Consider the following 19,813-nt stretch of genomic DNA (forward strand, 5'->3'; position numbering starts at 1 on the left):
AAGCCGGACGTGCAGAGCCCGGCGCGCCGGAAATGACGTCGCGCGACCGCAGAAGTGGCGCGCTGGTTGCCATGGCAGCAGCGGAAGGCTACGGCGGCTTTGGCTCTAGAGCGGCCCGGCTGAGACGCCAGAAAGAAGACGCGGATGTTCTGGCCCCCGAGAGGCTGGGGGTGCCTTCCCGGCCGCGCTGGCCTCCCTGCCGCGCCCGCTCCGTGGAGACGCCCAGCCTGTCGCGGCTGCTGGACGTCGCCGAGCCGCCGTGGCCTTTGCCGGTCTGGGATTCTAAATCTGTAAAATGGGGGTATAGGACTGGCTCATGGGATGGTTGTGGGGAATCGCGTGAGGCAGTAGCGGGGCCGGAACACGGCATTCAGGTGGGGATGATGAAGGTCAGGACTGTCTCCTGTGTCCTTGGGTCTCCGGTAAGCCCCGTCGTGGGCACAGAGCAGTTGCCTTATGTAGGAGTTTGAGGGAGTGAAGGAATGAATGGGCAAACTCGAGAAGTCCCAAGTATTCCCTCCAGGAAGCCTCTCCATTCTCTTCCTTTCCAGCCGGTTGATAAATAAATTCATTCATTCACTGATCTAATAAAAATGTACTGTCTACTCTGTGCCGGGCTCGGGGGATACAATGAACAAACCAGGCAGCGGCCCTCCCAGGGAATCCCTCACTGGCTCTGAGTACCAATCTCAGCTCTGCCACTTACCAGCTCTGGGCCTTGGGCAAGTCATTCCATCTCTCGAAGCTTCAGTTCTCTCTCCTGCAAAATGGTTGAGGATCCAATGAGATACAATATGTAAGCAATTAAAACTGAACCAGGTACACAGTAGGTGCTTGGGAAGTGTTAGCCGTTAATGTTTTCGTATGTTCCCTCGCTCTGTTTCTCTCTCTCCTCCGTATGATGAAAATATCCAAGACGCAAGTGTTGGTGTGCTTTGGAGCGAAAAGATTTGGGTCTAACTTCGAGTGGGTGTTATTAATTAAATGAGAATCCCGTGAAGCCAATTAAATGCCAGGTTCTTGGTGTTCACACAAAATAACCAATAACTATTCTATAGATAAGAGAGAGAGGTGAGTTTTACTTGAGCCAGACTGAGGGTTATAGCTGGGGAAGGCCTTTTCAGGACAGGAAGAAAGCATTGGGGAGAGAAAGCCTTGGGGAGAAACATGGTTTTTGTTACAGTCTTATATCTTTTTAGAACAAAGAACTTATATTAAACACACCCGGGATACATTTTCATCAAAGTTTCAAAGAGGTATTTAGTTGCAAATTAGCAGGTCAACATGACCCTGATGTCGGGACAGGGAATTTATTTTAGGAGTACTAATATGGGCGTTACCAATAGGGTGTAGGAGAGGAAGGATACTTTCTTAAGAGAGTGCGTGCTTTACTTTTATGGTTAAAGCAGATATACAATGTATGTTTGATAGGCCAAAGGCAGGCATCTTTTTTAGTTCAAGCTGAATTAGTTTTGAATCAAATACTTACCCCATATACCCCAATATGTGAAAACTTACTGGGAATGGGGACTGTGCTTTACTGGTCTCTGTATCCCCAGTGACATGTAGTGTCACTGTGCCTGACACAAAGTATGTACTTAGGAAAGAAACTGGAAAGTGAGGTTTTAGTAGAGGAGAACGCCGGGGAGACAGAGTCTAAGAGACCAAAATGTCCACTAGGCAGCAGACTGAGGGAAACAGATGAGATAAACCATTTTGAGTCTGGGCCTGAAAATGTATATGCCTCTGTTTATAGCCCAAAGCCAAAAATAGAAGTAAGCTTGGCTTCTCAGTAGCTATGTCTGTAGCTTCACAGCAGACTTTATGGAGCTGAAATTACTTTGATCATGAGGGGCTGATGGGTTTGCTTCACCAAATGGACCCCACTATGTGGCTTCTGGAGAAGAGACCTTTGTGGACTGTTGTGGCGTCACTGCAGGCTCTGATCGAGTGACCAGGGTGTGTGTCCTCAAGAATGGACAAATGAAAATCACGTACCACGTGGTAGGATGCCCTGAGAAGATCGCAGCATCACTCTTGTGATATTCCTGCCAAAGATGCATAACCTGAAGGGAATTATGAGGATACGTCAGACAAACCCAAATAAGGGGACATTCTCCCAAAATCTGGCCTGTTATCTTCAAAAGTGCCAATGTTGTGAAAGTCAGAGAAAGACCCTAGAACTGTTCCAGACTGAAGGAAACTAAAGAGACACGATAACTAAATGCAACACATGAATCTGAACTGGATCTTTTTGCTATAAAGGAAGTTATTGGGACAAAGGGCAAAATTGAAATGGGGTCCGGGGTTTCCAGGGTGTGATGTGTCCGTGTTAATTTCCTGATTTTGATGGTTGTCCTGTGGTTACATTGGAGAGTGTCTTTGTTTTTGGAAATACTCAAGTCTTGGGGGTGGTGGAGCATCCAGCAAGCAACTCAATCTCAAATGATTAAGAGAAAAAGATGTCTTCTTTATGAACTTAGAATTTTTTTCCAAAATGAAGGTTCTGGAGTAAAACTTCAAGGATCCAAATCTCCACTTTGCTGCTTCCTGAATGTGGGACCTGGGGCAGGTTCCATCACCTCTCTGCACCTCAGTTCTCCCACCTGTAAAATGGGAATAACAGTGGTACTGCTCTAAAAGGGTTATTTTTAGGACAAAAAAAAAAAAAAAGGCTGACTAATACATGTAAAGTTCCTGGTATAGTAAGAGCTTCATAAATGGTTGTGGCTATTTCCACTGAAAAGACCCAGTCTTATTCCTCTGCACGGGAGGCCTCTCAGCCTCAAAGATGAGTAGATTTTCAGGATTTCTGGGCTCAAATGCCCAACCTCAGGAAAAGCAAGGAAAGAGGTGGCCAGAAGTTTAGATTCAGGATCTCATATCCACCCTGGTCTCTCGTCACTGCCCAGAAAAACCCTTGCTTTGGGACTCGGGGACGTCCAGGCCCGTGTCTAGATTCCCAATGAGGTACTCAGACATGTAGCCTTCCCAGAAGGGTTGCTAGGCAACACGGCTCCTGAGCAGGAGCCTGGAAGGGCCCCCGGACACTCATTAGTCCCTCCCTCTTTTTTCACAGATGAGGCAATGTGCCCAGGGCCACACAGTGAGTTTATAGACAGAGCCAGGCCTGGAACCCAGGAGTCAGACTTCCAAACCAGTGCTTCCTCTGCTGTACCATGCATGGGGCACCCACACCATTTCTCTCTACTTATTTGAGCTAATACTTATAGAGTGATTCCTGTCTATTCAGAGTCACAAAGACAAACCATACATCATCTCTTAGATTCCTTAACCTTCTGAGGTAGTTTCTATTACCCCCTGAGTTCACACGCCTAATCACCCCTTTATGTGGCCTATGCCATACAGCACTGTTTCCATATTGCCTTCAAAAGATCTGGGGGGAAAATCCTCGCCTAGTTACAACTTTAAATAGTTTGGTACCATAGAAACAATCAGTAAGTGGTATTTCAAAGCTGAGATATTTAAAGTCTAGCACAAGTACCTTTTCTAGGACAGTGACATTATACAGTTGCACATGGCTTATTCTTATTTTGAATTCTGTCACAAAAATGTACCCTGAACTTGGCAGAATTGAAAATCCAGATCGGCTGAGATTAGCAGATCTGGTTTCCCTTTAAATGTTTCTTACAGATGGTTTCTACCCTACTTATCTTTCAAGAATTTGCGAACACTCTATCCTTATATAGAAAAGCTGGGACATGAAGTTCCGTGGGCCTGGGGAATTATCTGTAAAGCACGCATCCTCTAAAGCACACAGGTGAGTTGAGGAACCACAGCCTTCATCACTCATCTATTCATTGATTCATTCATTCAGTCATTCATTAACAAATATTTTGTGGGTTCCTATGTATTATATCTATTACAATGTAACAGTTAACTCCAAACTTAGTGGCTTGAAATGACAGTGAACAGTATCTCATATGATTTCTTTGGGTAGGAATTCAAGAGTGGCTTAGCTAGCTGGTTCTGACTTGGGGTCTCTCTTGGGGTTGCAGTCAAGACCTTAGCTGGGACTGTCATCATCTGCAGGCTTGACCCGGGCTGGATGATCCATGTCCAAGGTGTTTCACTCACACAGCTGGAAGCCTGGTGCTGGCTGTCGGCAGGAGGCCTCAGTTCCCTGCCACGTGAACCTCGACACAGGGCTGCTGAGTGTCCTCATGACACGGTGACTGGCCCCCTCGAGAGTGAGTGACTCAAGAGAGAACAAGGCTGAAGCCACAAGGTCTGTGCTCTAGTCTCGGAAGTCACACACTCTCATTTCCCTGAATATCTTACTGGCTGCATGGTCAGCCCTATTTAGGGTTGCCAGATTTAGCAAATAAAAATAGAAGATGCCCAGTTAAATTTGAATTTCAGTCAACAACAAATAAGTTTTTAGTACAAATATGTCCCATGAAATACTGTCAAAGACTAAAAAGTTAGTCATTGCTTTATCCGAAATTCAAGTTTAATCATCCATCCTGTATTAAACTGGAATCCTGTCCCCATTCAGTGTGGAAAGGGACAACATACAAAAGGAGCATGATACCAGGAGGCAAGCATCACTGTGGGCCATTTTGGAAGCTGGCTCCCCCATGCCCTGATACGCTAGATATGAAATGAGGATAAATGGGGAGCAATTAAAAATAACTGTCCCTTCACTCCTGCAGTTTACAGTCTCATAAGACCAACTTGAATCAAATCACCAGGCCAATAAATGCAAAACCCTGACTTTGATAAAGTGCTTCAGAGAGAAGTAGTTGGAGCTTGGGACAAGGATGGCTCCTCATCAGAACAGCCATGTTTATTGGTTTTATAGATTGACCTTTTAGATGTGATTTTGTCTATGTGGGAGAGGGTATATGGAAGGTTTTGCCACTAAAAAAAGGTAACAAAACCCTGAAAATACACACACACACACACAAACACATGCAAAAAATGGTGAAAACTGAATAAGGTCTGTGGTCTAGTCAGCAGCACTGGACTAATGTCGATTTCTGGGTTTTGATATTGCACTGCAGTTGTATAAGATGTGAGCATTGGGGGAAACTGCATGAAGGGCACGTGGGATTCTTTGTATTACTTTTGCAACTTCATGAGTCTATAATTATTTCCAAAAAAAAGTTAACCAACAACCCATTTAAAACACCAGCTGTTACAATGGAACAGGGTCAGATGAGAATAATCCAGACTTGTGAAGGCACTGAAGTTGGAGTAGGGCCATGTGGTGAAGAGCACACCCTGGTGGGTGGGGCTGGGTCTCGCACCTGAAGGAATGGAATTCTCAATGTTAATGATCCTGAAACACGTTCCTTTAGGACAGAGGAGGAGCATGGGGGGTGGGGGATGGCTAAGAGAGGTCCTCCTGGTTCTAGGCCCAGATTTGGGGCTTGGGGTGACCTGGAGTAGCTCCATCAGTAGCAAGAACCTTCGCTGGTCCCAAGGCAGAGGCTGGGGAAACCCCCCAAGAAGCCTGAGGTTTTTGAGACCTAGCCTTTGGGGGGCCTCGAATCATCCGAATTTAAATAGTAAAGGAAAGGTATGTCTTTATTTTGTACCCTAACTGAAGAAAGGGAACATGTGATGAATTCATATGTTATTTGACGACCTGCAGATAAGGCTGATAAATTGGTTTTCCAAAGACGACCTCAGCAATCTCTCTCACCCCACATGCTCTCCTGCTTTGTGACCGTGCCACTCCACCATCATGAGGACCAGTCTGTCTCTCTACTCCCTTGAATGTAAGAGGGCCCTCTGACTACTTTGACAATCTCAGTGGAAGTGACACTGCAGGACTTTCAGGCACGTCACTTAACCAACACAGTTCTGCTGCTTCCTGCCTCTTGCAACGCTTGCTCTGGGAAGCCAGCCGTCATATAAGAAGTCTGACTACTCTGCGACTGCCATGCTGTGAGGAAGCCCAGGCTAGTCACGTGGACAGGCTACATGATAGGGATGCCCAGTAAAAGCCTCTAGATGCTCCCCCCGGCCCAGCCCAGGCACCAGACATGAGGATGAAGATGCCTTCAGATGACAGAAGTCCCAGCCACCATCGGACCGCTCACTCTAGTTAACAACAAATTGTTTTAAGTCTCTAAGTTTTGGGCTGGTTGGTTACGCAACAGTGGATGAGTGGATCAACGAATGAGGCTGGACGTCCTCTGCTACCCCGTGAGTGGTGACGTGAGCCTCCTGTGTTCACAGCTCCATCCACTGTCCGTCCCACTGCAGTCTCGGGACAAGAAGGGACATGAACTGCCTCGTGCTGGGGGCTCATCACACACCAGGCACCAGTGCCCGCGTCACCCATCAGCCCCTCCCAATAAGCCCGTGAAGTTCGAACTTCCCCATTTTACAGACGAAGAAACGAAGGCTCAAGCCACACAGCTGGGAAGTCAGCCTGCTTCCAAAAATCCATGCCCCAAACCACTCTGAGTCGCTGGCTTCCCAAAACCTCACTATTATCAGGAGCTGTAAGGCAAGGGAGCGTGGGTGAAACACCGTAACCTTTAAAGATGCAAAACCGTTCTGGGCCCAGTCCATCCCTCAGCATGTGGAGGCTGTGCAGTAAGGGGTTAACTCAGCGGCTTGGAGAGTTCCGACCCTGCACCTGCCAGAGAGAAGACTGGCCCTTAACCAACTCCTGGGAGATGACCTCTACACCCTTGGTGTATCCTGTCTAATAGGAGCATCTTTGTCTACCTGGGACCCTGGGCCACAGCAGGCCAGATAGTCAGTGATAACAATGTGATTTATGGGGGCCCTTGGGTCACGCTGTATCATTTGACCTTAGTCACTAAGGTCAGTCATGTGGTTGTCTCATGCCTACGAGACTGATGCCTCATAAAAAATGCTGGACACCAACACGCAGGTGCACTTTCCTGGCTGGCAGCACTTCATATATGTTGTCGCACATCATTGCTGGGAGAATTAAGCGCGCCCGTAAGACTCCACCAGGAGAGGGCAACTGAAGCTCACTCCTGGTCTTGCCTGGAGTCTGCCCTATGCACCTTCTTCCTTTGCTGATTTGAATCTGCATTCTTTTGCTGTAATAAACTATAACCAGGAATCTAACAGGTTTTCTAAGTTCTGTGAGTCCTTCTAGCAAATCACTGAACCAGAGGATGGCCTTGGGGACTCGTGACACAGGAGCTCAGCTGTGCCTTGCACAGATCTATTCTCTAGACTTTGCTCGCCATCAGTCCACCTGACCAAATTCAATATGGAGAAAAAAAATCTATTCAGTCTGTAAAGAAAGGCACAGACAAATGAGTCTCTCTTCACTTTATTCAAATAATAGTTTTTTTTTCTCTTTGAAACTGGGTAGAACTGAGGAGGAATCAAAGAAAGCCTCATATATTAAATTCTTAAATAGATTCTTTGAATTCAAAGTAAGGGTCAATAGGAAAGGCACAGGTGGTGGGCCTTGTCCCAGCAAACAAAGCCACCCGGGCGGTCCAGCAGATTAAGGAGGATGGTAAATCTGCTTCTTGAAAAAAAGTTCTCGAGGGGCAAAATATAAAATACCGAAGTTTCAAAAGCCGGGCTACTTCCACGCTCTTCCGTCTCTATCCTGGAGTGTCCAAGATAGAGCGTCTCAAGGTAAGTTTTCAACAATTCAGCCTTTGCAAAGATATGCAAATACATTCCTCATCAGCAGTCCTGTTTGGGCGATTAATAGCAAGCAATATGCTTGGAGTAGAGGTCCGATTTCCACTCTAATGCAAAGTCTCTTCTCTCGGCAACAAAGCCATTTGCAGAGATCTGAAAGGAAAGAAGGCTGCGTTAGGCCCAGAGTAGCAATTCTGAAATAGATCTTTTATATTTATACGTGTGATTGCAGAACGGATGGGCTGCACACATTCGCACAAGCAAGTGAGCTTTTCTATCCGCCTCGCAGATGGCCAGAGAGAATTTAAATTTAAAAACGTTTTTTGGGTTCTTCCCCACATCTCAACCTGTATCCACTTGACCTCAAAGATACTTTTCTTATTTCTGAAGAGCAAATGGCAATGATTATGTGATAAATGCCAATGGATGTTTGGAGGCAAGGGCAGGATTAGCGTTTGTTCCAGGCACTTCTATACCAGGGATTAGCTAAAGCGCCCTGTATAAGGTGTCTCATTTAAAGAGTAAAGCGAGGAATCTATGTGGCTTTTGTCAACGAGAAGGTTCGAGATTCTACTACTAATGAATCTGCAGAAAGAGAACGAGGGAACAGAGTGAGAAACATGGAGAAAGACTGTCTTTCACGTGAGGTTCTTTTCTTTGGAATTAAATAGAACTCCGGGATTAGCACAATTCAAGAGGGGAACCCTGATAATGACAGGACTGGGTGTCTCCAGCCTTGCAGGTTGGTGCAAAGTGGATTTAAAGAGAAACTGAAAAATACACTGATTATTTAAAAATATGAAAAGGAGGCTACAAACAGAGTCCAGGCTCGAAGCTCTTGCACAGTCTAAAAGAATAGGGAAATACCCATGCAAGCTGGTTGTGACCTCTCTGAGTGCCCCAAGTTCCCGTGAGCCTGGTCAGAGAGGCTGGGGACATATGGAAGTGAGCTCACCCACTGGAGCCCAAACTCCAGCGCCCTAACATCAATGAATCCCCATTCTCCAGCAGTGGAAAATGGAGGCCGGAGAAGTCAAGTTACAGAACCCGGTCCCCGACCCTTTAGCAAAATACGGATGGACAAATATGCACTTAAAATCGTTCATGGAAAGCAAACTCTGGGCGAGACGGCCGTTGGGAGAATTCTGCCATTTGGTAGCTATGTGGCCTTGGGCAAGTCAATGCCCTTCTCTGGGCTTTGGTTTTCTCCTCCAAAAACAGGACAATCGTGTCACCTGTCTCCCAGGGATGCTGAGGGTTAAATGAGTAACACATAAGGAGTAAGTATTTGGCCCAGTGCTGTGGGGGTTATTCTTAGACCAGAACTGCTTATGACTATTATTAGAACATTAATTGCCTTGGGCCAAACCTGATGCTGTTTATAGAAACCAAACTGGCAGACAGCATTCTGTGCAAAAATGGTTCTAGAATCCCCCCATCATGCTGGTCCTCTCTGTCCCCTCCCCGAGGTCAGACAAACCTTTTTCTGGTGGGTTCTGCATTGATCCCTGCCCCCACCCCTGATGCAGAGCTAGGAGACTAAGCCTTGATTCTATAAATAGCTCCCCCAGCCTGTCACCATGGAAACCTCCCGATGGGGCTGGGACAGCCCACCTTGGTGGACACTTGTCCCCAGGGAGGCTCTGGAAGGACAAGCTTTTCAGAAAAGTGGCTCCTGGGCTCAGAAGTGGCTGGAGCCCCCACCAAAGTCCGCAGGCCTACCTGGAAATCATGAGCTTCCCAAGTGGGAGGAGGTGCTGTTCTGGTTCACCTGGAGGAAGACAACACAGAGGAAGGGGTCACAGCCAGGTGGGGATGCCAGGGTCTCGCCGCCCTGAGGTTCACCTCTCAGCGTCATTGAGTCAGGCACACACTCACTCGTGGCATATTTACTGCACACCTACTATGTGCCAGGTGCTGGGAATACTGTGAACACGACAGACCCAGTCCTGTCTTCATGCAGCTTACATTCGACCGTGGAGAGAGCCTGTTACACAAACACATACGCAAGATAATGTCCGGGCGATACAGTGGGCTGATATGAGGGACTGGTGTTGGGGCTCCTTCAGATAGGGTGGCTAGGAAAAGGCCACTACATGTGGATGACATTTAAGCTGTGGTGTAATGAACAATAATCATTTGATCCTTGTCCTGGGTTCCTGGCACACAGCAACTCAAACTCTTGGAATCTCCAGAGTGGTAACAAGCATCTGTCGTATGCTAATAAGATGACTGATGGCTGAGGTCCCTAGAGAGCTTCAGGACGGGGGCTGGTCCCCAGAAAGACCAAGGCATGATTAAAGGGTTGGAAATTTCAGCCCAACCCCACAACCTCTGGGGAGGGGAGAGGGGCTGGAGATTGAGTTAATAACAAATGGTCAATGATTTAATCAATCACGCCTGCTTAATGAAACCTCCATAAAAATCCCTAAATGACAGGGTTCACAGAGCTTCTGGATTGGTGAACACATCGAGGTGCTGGAGGGTGGTGCACCCAGAGAGGGCGTGGAAACTCCGCACCCTGTCCCCCATACCTTGCCCTATGCATCTCTTCCATTTGGCTGTTCCTGAGTTGTAACCTTTATAATAAACCAGTAATCTAGGAAGTCAAGTGTTTTCCTGAGTCCTGTGAGTTGTTCCAGAGAACCTGAGCGGGGGGCGGTCATGGGAGCCCCCTGGCTGGGCAGGAGTGTGAGTCGCCTGGCATCCCATTGAGGCTGGCATCTGAAGTGAGGGGAAAGTCTTGGGGGACTGAGCCCTTAACCTGCAGGGTCTGACACTCTCTCCGGGAGTCAGCGTCAGAACAGAATTGAATTATTCAACACCCAGTCAGTGACCAGAGAATGAGAGAATTGGTTGTCGGTGTTGGAAAACACCCCATAAGCAAAGCTCTAGAAGATGAAAACCAGGCCAGCCACGCAAAGATCTGGGTGGAAAAGCATTCCTGGCAGAGGGAACAGCAAAGACCTGGAAGGGGGAGGGGGTCTGGGGCCAGGGAAGTGAGTATACATTTTTGCATTTGTTGCAATTCTAACGTGTGAGCTGCTCCGTTTTGCTTGCTTAATTATGGTAATCACGATTACCATTTTGGGTGGCCACACAGTGTTCTGTAGAATGCACGTGCCACCGCTTACTTCACTGTTCCCTAGGAATGGGTGAAGTCACGTGCACAGTGGAGGAGAGCAGAGGAGAGGAGGGCGGAAAGTAGAGGTTTGACCCAATTTGCAGGGCCGCTCTCCCGAGGGTGGGAGTGTTCATGACGACAGAGCATATGCCATGTCTTCATATTTTGCTCCTAACAGCGCAAAAAAACAGTCCTAGGTCAGCTAGATATCTTGTATATGGCATACGCTGCAGGGGAGCGTAAAGTGGCCCAACTCTTATAAAACAATTTTAGCCTTGTAGTTCAAGAGTCTTAAAAAGGTCTGGACCTTTCTGCCCACTGATTCCACTCCCTAAAAATGTATTTGAAGGGAATGATTCTATCCAGCTCTCCTACCCCTCACCCCACAGGAGAGAGGAAAAATCAGGATGATGTGCATACGACATTATTTGGGATATAGCAAAAATCGGGGACGATGTTAGGGCAGCAGTTAAGTAACTGGTGGTATATAATGCATTCTAGAAAATATTACGTAGCCATCCAAAATGGCAATAATGAAACTCAAAAGATGGAAAAATATTAAGAAAGCAAAACCAAGCAGCTCATACTGCAACGGATGCAAAAGTGTATACTCAGGTGGGCAAGAAAGGATAACATGCAAAAATGAAGAGTTTCGGATTGTGGCTACTTCCCCTCACCCCCGCTTCTGTTGGTTGTTCTCGTGACATCATCTTTTTGGTTAAAACAAATAAGAAATGAGTGCTGACTAATTCCAGCAATATTTTTTCACGGTGGCAAGAGATGGGTCTCTGATTCCCACAAAGGGAGCGTGGACCCCTCCCCAAAGAACTGACATACGCGCAAAAGCTGTGGTCCCCAGGCAATCAGACTTCACGAATGTGATAATTAAACTGGGGACTGGCATAGGGTGGCCCATCCTTATTTGCCAAATTAAATGAAACACACATACAAACTGAAACTACTAATTTTAGCACTACCACGTCATTTAAAAGGGGGCACTTTAAGACCAAAAGGAGGACGGCTACAATGTCAGTCAAGGGGCAGTCCTTCTTGATATGATACGTGGACCACCTCCCACGGACAGACCCAGGATGGGCGTGGGGATCCAGGAGCGTATGTACGCCTACATTACACATAGGCCCTCACCAGATGACCATCATGTGTCTCATTTTTCGGTAAACTGATGAAAATTTTGTGCTGGGTTGTGGTTGGGAACGGCCATTTGAAATAAACCTGAATTTACGGCTAGAGACAGAAAGCTTGATAGAAAGTCCCCACCAAGTCCCTCCAACTGCTATCAAGCTGGGAGATGAGGTGAAGGAAGGGGCTCAGGCAGAAGGACTGCTGAGACTTGGCCCCGGCTGGATCAGACACTTAGAGAGCCTCTGGCCCAACTCTAACCCCCACCCAATTTTCTGATGGGGAAACTATCAGCCACATTAGAGACGTGACGTGTCCAAGTGTCCAAGTGTCCAAGCTAGTGGTACAGCCAGATACACAGACTTCAGAATTCCCCTTGGGGTTTCTAACCTGAAAATATCCTTTCAGATTGGCTGGTGTTTTATAGTCCCCTTTCAAGACCTAGGAAAGAAAAACATAAATATTACTATCATGGAAATGATTAAAAAATAAAATTTAGTCCATCATCTCCATATCCTTCCACCCTCCCATCCACCCATTCATCCACTAACCCATCCACCCATCTGCTCATCCTTCCATCCATCCACTCATCTACCCACCCATCCATTCATCTATCCCCTCACCCATCCACTCACCCATCCATCCCCTCATCCATCCGTCCATCTATCCATCCATCCACCCACCCATCCACCTACCTACCTACCTATCCATTTATCTGTCCACCCACCCACCCACACACCCATCCATCCATCAATCCATCCATCCATCCATCCACCCACCCACCCACCCACCCACCCATCCGTCCATCCATCCATCCAACAAACATTTATGGAGCTCTTCTTATTCCAGGCATTGTTCTAAGCTCCAGGGGTACAACATTAACCAGACAATTAAAATTCCTGTTCTCCTGGGGCTTCCATTCTAGAGGGGGAGCCAGAAACGATCCACAAGTAATAATAAACACAAACAAGAACATATCAAACCTCGGGCAGTGCTACGAAGAACGTAAAACAAAGGGATGTGATTAGGAGTGACCAAAGGAATTCTTTGGATGGGTGGTCAAAAAGGGCCTCTTGCAACAGGTGACCTTTGGACTGAGACCTCAATGACAGGGAAAACCAGCCAGGCCAAGGTTGGAAGGAGAAGCATTCCGGGCAGAGGACACAGCTAGGGCAAAGGCCCTGAGGTGGGAACCAGAAAATTCCAGGCCTTTCCTCTTGATAGATAAAGCACATCTAGACCAGCGCTGTCCAACAGAAGATAATGTGAACCAACTAAGTAATTTTAAGTTTCCTAGCAGCTACATTAAAAAAAAAGTGAATCAGGTGAAATTAATTCCAGTAATAGCTATTACTTAATTTTTTAAAAATTATTTTATTTTATTTAACTTGATATATCAAAAATATTAATACTTCAACATGTAATCAATATAAAAACGATTAATGAGAAACTTTATAGATTTTTTTTTGTACTAGGACTTCAAAATCCAGCATGTAGTTTACACGGATGGCACGTCTCAATTTGGACTCGTCACATTTCAACGGCCACAGAAAGTTAGTGACTCGTGGCTGTAATGGACAGTGCAGGTGTAGACAATTTCATTAGCAATGGGGTCCTTTCAGTCACTGAGCCTACTGCACCCCAGGATCCACTACAGGAACACACGGTGTCTACAACATACACAGAAACACACACACGCGCACACACACTCACACACGGCTTTCAACGAGGGGACTTATCTTTGTTGTAATAACAAAACTATTGTCAAGACTAAACAAGCATCTGGCACTTGCCAAGATCTGAGGAAGCCCCAGGGAGGAAACCTGTTTGGAAGAAAACGACAGACATCTTCCATTTTAAACAAACAACAGAGCTCCGAAGAGCTGATCTTAACCATCAGTGCTCATCAGAAGTTTTAATTGTTTATACAATACACAAGGTCAGGCCTTCCTCTGGGAGCTTCTGACCCCAGTCTGGGGGCAAGCCAGCCTTTTTTTTTTTTTTTTTTAAATAATTTTATTTATTTATTTTTTCTCCCCAAAGCCCCAGTAGATAGTTGTATGTCATAGCTGCACATCCTTCTAGTTGCTGTATGTGGGACGTGGCCTCAGCATGGCCGGAGAAGCAGTGCGTCGGTGCGCGACCGGGATGCGAACCCGGGCTGCCAGTAGCCGAGCGCACGCACTTAACCGCTAAGCCACGGGGCTGGCCCACAAGCCAGCCTTTTAAAGAGACTTCAGAGAAGCTGCTGTGGGGCCCCTGGCTGGTGAGGAGAGCACAGCGTGGGGACGCGACGGTCCTCATTCTGCCCTGGGGCTGGATTTCCAGATCACCGCCAGCTGCTCCTTTTTCATCCAGTTAATTAATTTTTTATTGTGAAATATAGCATATAAAACACATAAGTACAGTTTAAAGAATAATTATTATTAAAGAATAATAAAAAATAAACAAATGAAATATAATAAATATTTATAATAAAAATAATAACATGATAAAAAGAAACCACATCCAGGTTGCGAACATCCACACTGTGAATGCAGTCTGGGTATCTACGTCGGATCTCTGAGTATTTCCACCCATAAACGGTCTGCAAAATCCACTGATGTCGGGGGGGGAAGCATAACTAATGTAATTACACTTCAATTACCAGGGCAGAGCCCCCAGAGTCAGGGTTAGTAAATTCTCTCTGTGAAAAGGCGAGCTTGCGCATATCAGAGAGGCGTTCAAGACCCGGTAGCACCAAATGGAGTCCTTCTCCTTGAGTCAACTGAAGAATTACAGGAGAACTGAGAGAGGAATGACTTTGCTCCTTTGGGCTTCAAGGCAAGAAATGTTCACTTCCTAAAATCAGCAGGTGCTCAGAAATGCTGGGCTTAGGTTAAATTCCGACTCTGGGTCTTAACGATGGAAGGAAGCGCCAGGAGGGCTCCTCCTCAGGCCTGGCTCCCCCTTTCAAATATTTTCACTAACTCAGCGCCTCTAAGGAAGTCAGAAAGCAGCACCCAATGTAAACCAGCAACTGTGGCAGCAACGTATAAAGAAGAGCCTGCAGGTGTTAACTGTTCTTGTACCCCGGGTTAGTCTACTCGAACGCTTCACAAACATCTTATCAAAGTCATCTCCCTTGACCACCCTACCTAAGAAGAACTCAAAAAGTAATTTAAACTGCCCTCAGCTCACATTTGTCTGAGAAATCAACCTTAAACCTAGTGGGGCAATAAAGGGGAATGACTTTTATTTATAAAAATAAATAGTTTATTTATTTATGACAGCCTCAACAAAGACTTGAAGTGCTTTACAAACAAAGGAACAAACAGCCAGGGAAATGAGGGGAATGGATAAATGAGAGTTGAGAAATAGGATGAAATCAGTGCACAAATGGGCCTCCTGTAAAATGCTTTAGAGTGTAAGAGACAGGCTACGGATTGGTTTTGAGCTTCCTTGTGGCCCAAGCAAAAATGGAAATACAAGAAGTCATACAATTCACTATGTCCATAAGATAGAAACAAACCAACTGCTTGGGAAACAAGAGACTAAATGTTTTCTCAGGTAGCCGGAGCTTCCACCCCTGCCGCAGCCTGAGAGCACATCTTCTCGTGTGCACGTGCACTCACCCGGTGTGTATTGTTGATGACGATCGGGTCGGGGTTGCCATAGTTGGGCGGGTTTGCGTAAGGGTCATAGCCGAGCCGAGCCAGCATGGGGGCGATCTGGGCCATGTCCCTCAACACGTCCCCAGGGATGTGGCCGGTCCACTTGGAAAGTGCTTCCAGGTTCACAGGCTTGATGACCTGGTCTGTGGATCGCTCGATCCTGGAGAGAAAGGACAGGCTGGATGGGGCCTGGGCAGACCCAGATGGCACCTGGGCGGGCTCCCTGCTGAGTCACTCTGGGGAAATTGCAAAGGCTGGGGGTACCTGGCCCTGGGCCAGCTGTAGGCTGCAGGCAACTCACTGGGCCTCATCATACCTCCTCTGTACAATGGGGTAAGAGCACGCAGTGAGAAGTTGGAGGACTCGTTCATACAAGTACTGGGCAGTGCACACCACTGGTGCTTAAATTCTGCTTCCTTGATATCTCTGATTTTTAAAAATAACTTTTTATTTATGTGACTAAGATGGATATTTTGTTCTTGAGAAATAATTATAAAACACTAATGGTAAGGCTAAGAGGCCCTGTGGTCACCACTCCCAGGCCATCAGCTCCCTACAGGGACCCAGTCTTGGCATTTTGGGGCACACCCTTGCAATCCTGTTTCTGTGCTTGAAATAGTACAGCAGCTAAGAGCAGACTCAGGAGCCAGCCTGCCCGGGTTCAAATGCCAGCTGTACCAACATCGGCTGTGTGGCCTGGGGAGAGTTACCTCACCTCTCTGAACCGCCGTTTCCTTATCTCTAAATGGGAATAATGATAGTACCTACACCTCACTGGGCTGTTTCGAGGAGTAAATGAGTTCATGCAAGTAAATGCATTAGTAATAGAAGAATATATGGTCCATTGTAAGGTCTCAGTAAGTGTTAGCTTTCTTTCTCTCCCTCTCCCATACACAGACACACAGAAAATCGATGGTTTTGTTTGCAATTTTTAAAACAGAAATGATACACTACATGTAATGGTTTGCAACTTTTTTTTTCGCTCAACTCTCATTCTTTTTTCCAGCTATGAAGCATGCCTCCATAACTTATTTTTCCATTCCCCTAAAGATGGACACTGAGGTTCTTTTCAAGGTCATGCTCTTAGGATGGAACAACCATGATCTTCTGTGTGCTTCCTTCTACTCCCCTGTAATAGGCTCACAAGCCATCGGAATCACAAAGATCTCACCAGTTATAGCTCAGGGGCCTTGCAGGATGGAGGGTGGGGAACTCCCAGGATTGAGAGCCTATTTCTAGATGCTTCCATCCATTAAGCGGTAACTTGGGGAAAAGAATAGAAACGAACAGATGTAGCAAAAGGAAGACAGAACCAGGAGTAAGGAGAACTGGGGAGGTGAGAGGGTGCGGGCTAATGGAACAGCATGGATTTGGAGCCTGCAGGCCCGGATGTAAATCTCAACTCTAGCCAGTGAGTCAAAAATCTCAAATACGTGCATGGCCTCTGCCAGAACCCTTGTATCTCTAGGACTTTATGGGATGGAAATCAGGCAGACAGCATCCCAGAACATGTATGGGAGCAATGCTTGATACGAGTCAATAAACTAGAAATAACCAAAGTGTCCAACAACAGGGGATGTTAAATAGAATACAGTGGTCTGTGTCGTGGAATATTACGCAGCCATCCAAAATGATGTTGTAGCAGAGTGCTGGGGCCCCTGGGCAAGTGGTCCCACATACGAAGTGAAATAAGGTGACAGAGGAACATGTTCCGTAGGACCCTGGTTTTATTAATATGCCCTACAAAGGACCAGCAGGTCATATATTAAAATCTAGGTGGTGGGATTATGGGTTGCTTTCCTTTCCCAAGGATATTGCCCTAATTTCCTACAGTAAAGATGTATTCCTTTGGTAATCTGATGTTTTGTCAGGATAATTTACAAAATCCCAGTTCCAGCACCCACTGGCTGGGGTCCCTGGCATGCGGGCACGTCACTGCCGGTGGGTGAGCTGCCATAGCCCCCAGCTCTGCTCAGGGCTCAAGAGCTCTTGGGGCTGCAGCCTGGCAGAGACCAGCCATGAAACAAAGGGGGAGGTGTTGTCCGGGAAGGACTGCCCTTTCACTGGGCTCTCAGGGACTCCCGGGCCTGATGGGGATGGAGACAGGGATGGCACACCGTGATCCTACAGTGCCGGAGAGTGCCCTGGGTCTCGGCAGAGGGGCGGCCTCCCCAAAGGAGGAAGGCAGAGAGCAAGGGACAAAGAGAGGGACAGAGGAGGGGTCCTGGATGTGGAGAGCTTAAGACCACAGGCTCTGGAGCCCACCAGACCTGGATTCAAATCCTGACACCACACTTTGCTAGCTGTGTGGCCTTAGGCCAGTAACTTCTCCTCTCTGAGATTCAGTTTATTCATCTGTAGAATGGGGATAAGAGCATTATTATGTCCTCAGGTTGCTCTGGAGACTAAAGGAATAATATTTAAGTGCTTGCCACACAGCAGGCACTCAGTAAATGGTAACGACGGTGAGGATGATGGGTATTCCAATACAAGCAACAGCAACAATAAAATGATAACAATAATAACAGTCATAGTAGCCCCTATGTGTATCACCCTATCTGATGCTCACAGGGCTCTACAAGGTAGACAGATTAGATCCCCATGTTATAGAGGAGGAAACGGAGGCACAGAGAGGCTGAATCACTTGCTCAAGGTCACACAGCTGGGAAGCGGCAGAGCTGGGATTTGAACCCAGACAGCCTGGTTCCAAAATCTGTATCCTTAACCTCTATCCACTACACCCGTACTACAAAGCATCCTCGAAGTTTGCTGATTCTCTCAGAAAAGAGAGGAGTGATTGCCCCACTTTTTTGGAAAATGGAGCTGAGGTTCAGAGAGGTACAGCGACTTGTCAATGCCACACAGTTAGGAGGTGGGACAGCTAGTTCAAGGCCCTGCTCCCAACCACCCCTTCCCAGATCTCCTCCATTACAACAGAGGCAGCGGAGGCTCAGAGAGGCACAGTGACCTGCCCAAGGCCACACAGCTCGGAGAGGCAGAACCGATCTCCCCGCCTAGTGCCTCTGACTCCAGGAGGAGGGGTGTGGGCGGAGCAGAGGGGGCTCCACTCACTTGGACAGGGAGACGCCTCCGGGCTTGCCAATGAGGTCCTCGTGGTGCAGGACGGCGTCGCTCCAAGCGATGCCGAGGAAGTCGAGGATGAGCTTGAGGGAGCGCCGGGGGTGCAGCACGAGCTGCTCGTAGTAGACGGGCAGGCACTTGTCCCTGCCCACCTCCATGCACTGCGCGTACATCACCTCGATGGCCTTGTTCCACTTGGTGAGGCAGTCGCGGTAGCTGCTGAGGTCGAAGCCGGCGATGGTGACCTTGCGCGTGATCATGGAGTGCACGGAGGCGCGGCCGTCGCGCACCATCAGCAGGAACTTGGAGTTGGGGAACAGGCGCGACAGGTAGACCGAGGACTTGAGCGTGAAGGGGTCCTTGTTGCACAGCACGCGGGCCGGCTCGCCGTGCTTGGCGATCACCTCCAGGATGAAGGCCTGCATGGCGGCGTCCAGCACCTCGTCCGTCACGCCCGCCTCGTCCAGCCGCAGCTTCTCGCGGCCCGACTTGGACCAGGCCTGGCGCATGGCCAGCACGCGGGGGATGATGCGCGTCTCCTCGCCGCAGCGCACCTCGGGGTGGGCGTCCAGCATGGCGCGCATGAGCGTGGTGCCGCTGCGGGGCACGCCGCCCACGAAGATGAGCGGCATGGCCTTGCCGTAGCGGTACTCCACGTGGTCCGTGCCCACCATCACCAGGTCCTCCTGCTCCGGCCGCATGGCCCGCCGCGGGCTCCGCGGGCCCTCCAACACAGCGCGGCACTCCAGCACCCGCTGCCCCAGCTGGACCGCCAGCACCAGGGCCAGCGTGAAGCCCGCCGCCAGCAGCGCCCTGCGCACAGACAGGCGCATGCTGGGCCTGGGGTAGCGGGCCTGCTTCAGCGACAGGTCAGCGGGAGGCCCGCGGGGCTCACATCTGGGGAGAGAGAGGGGGACACACGTAGTCAGGGAGGCCTTGACCGTACAGACCCCAATGACAGCAGACGGGAGGACGCTGAAATTCACAGCAGGGCAGGTGTCAGGAGCACTGCTGTGTTCTTGGCACCGAGCTGCACCCTTCATCCATCTTAACTCGACATCCTCCAGCAACCCCAGGGGAAGGGCTGTCATCAAGGGACATGGGAGCCCCACGGCCTGGGTTCAAATCCCTTCTCGCCACTTCCTAGCTGTGGGACGCACTCAGTTCCTGAACCACTCAGTGCCTCAGTTTCCTCATC

The 19,813-nt window shown here is 48.2% G+C and overlaps 1 protein-coding gene across 3 annotated transcripts in view; it reads right to left on the reverse strand.

The window, feature by feature from the left end:
- Positions 1 to 7,275: 7,275 nt before the first annotated feature.
- The window catches only part of TPST2 (tyrosylprotein sulfotransferase 2), a 51,468-nt gene continuing 38,930 nt past the window's right edge, over positions 7,276 to 19,813 (reverse strand). For all 3 annotated transcript variants that reach the window (XM_058531675.1, XM_058531677.1, XM_058531676.1), the window contains exons 3-7: positions 18,607 to 19,512; positions 15,496 to 15,694; positions 12,272 to 12,322; positions 9,340 to 9,388; positions 7,276 to 7,770 (exon numbers count right to left, since the gene is read on the reverse strand). In XM_058531675.1, the coding sequence (XP_058387658.1) occupies positions 9,347 to 9,388; positions 12,272 to 12,322; positions 15,496 to 15,694; positions 18,607 to 19,512 (1,198 nt within the window). In that variant the 3' untranslated portion in view covers positions 7,276 to 7,770; positions 9,340 to 9,346. The remainder of the gene's footprint in view (positions 7,771 to 9,339; positions 9,389 to 12,271; positions 12,323 to 15,495; positions 15,695 to 18,606; positions 19,513 to 19,813) is intronic.

This window comes from Diceros bicornis, chromosome 35, assembly GCF_020826845.1.
Source record: "Diceros bicornis minor isolate mBicDic1 chromosome 35, mDicBic1.mat.cur, whole genome shotgun sequence".
In the NCBI taxonomy this organism is placed as follows: Eukaryota; Metazoa; Chordata; class Mammalia; order Perissodactyla; family Rhinocerotidae; genus Diceros; species Diceros bicornis.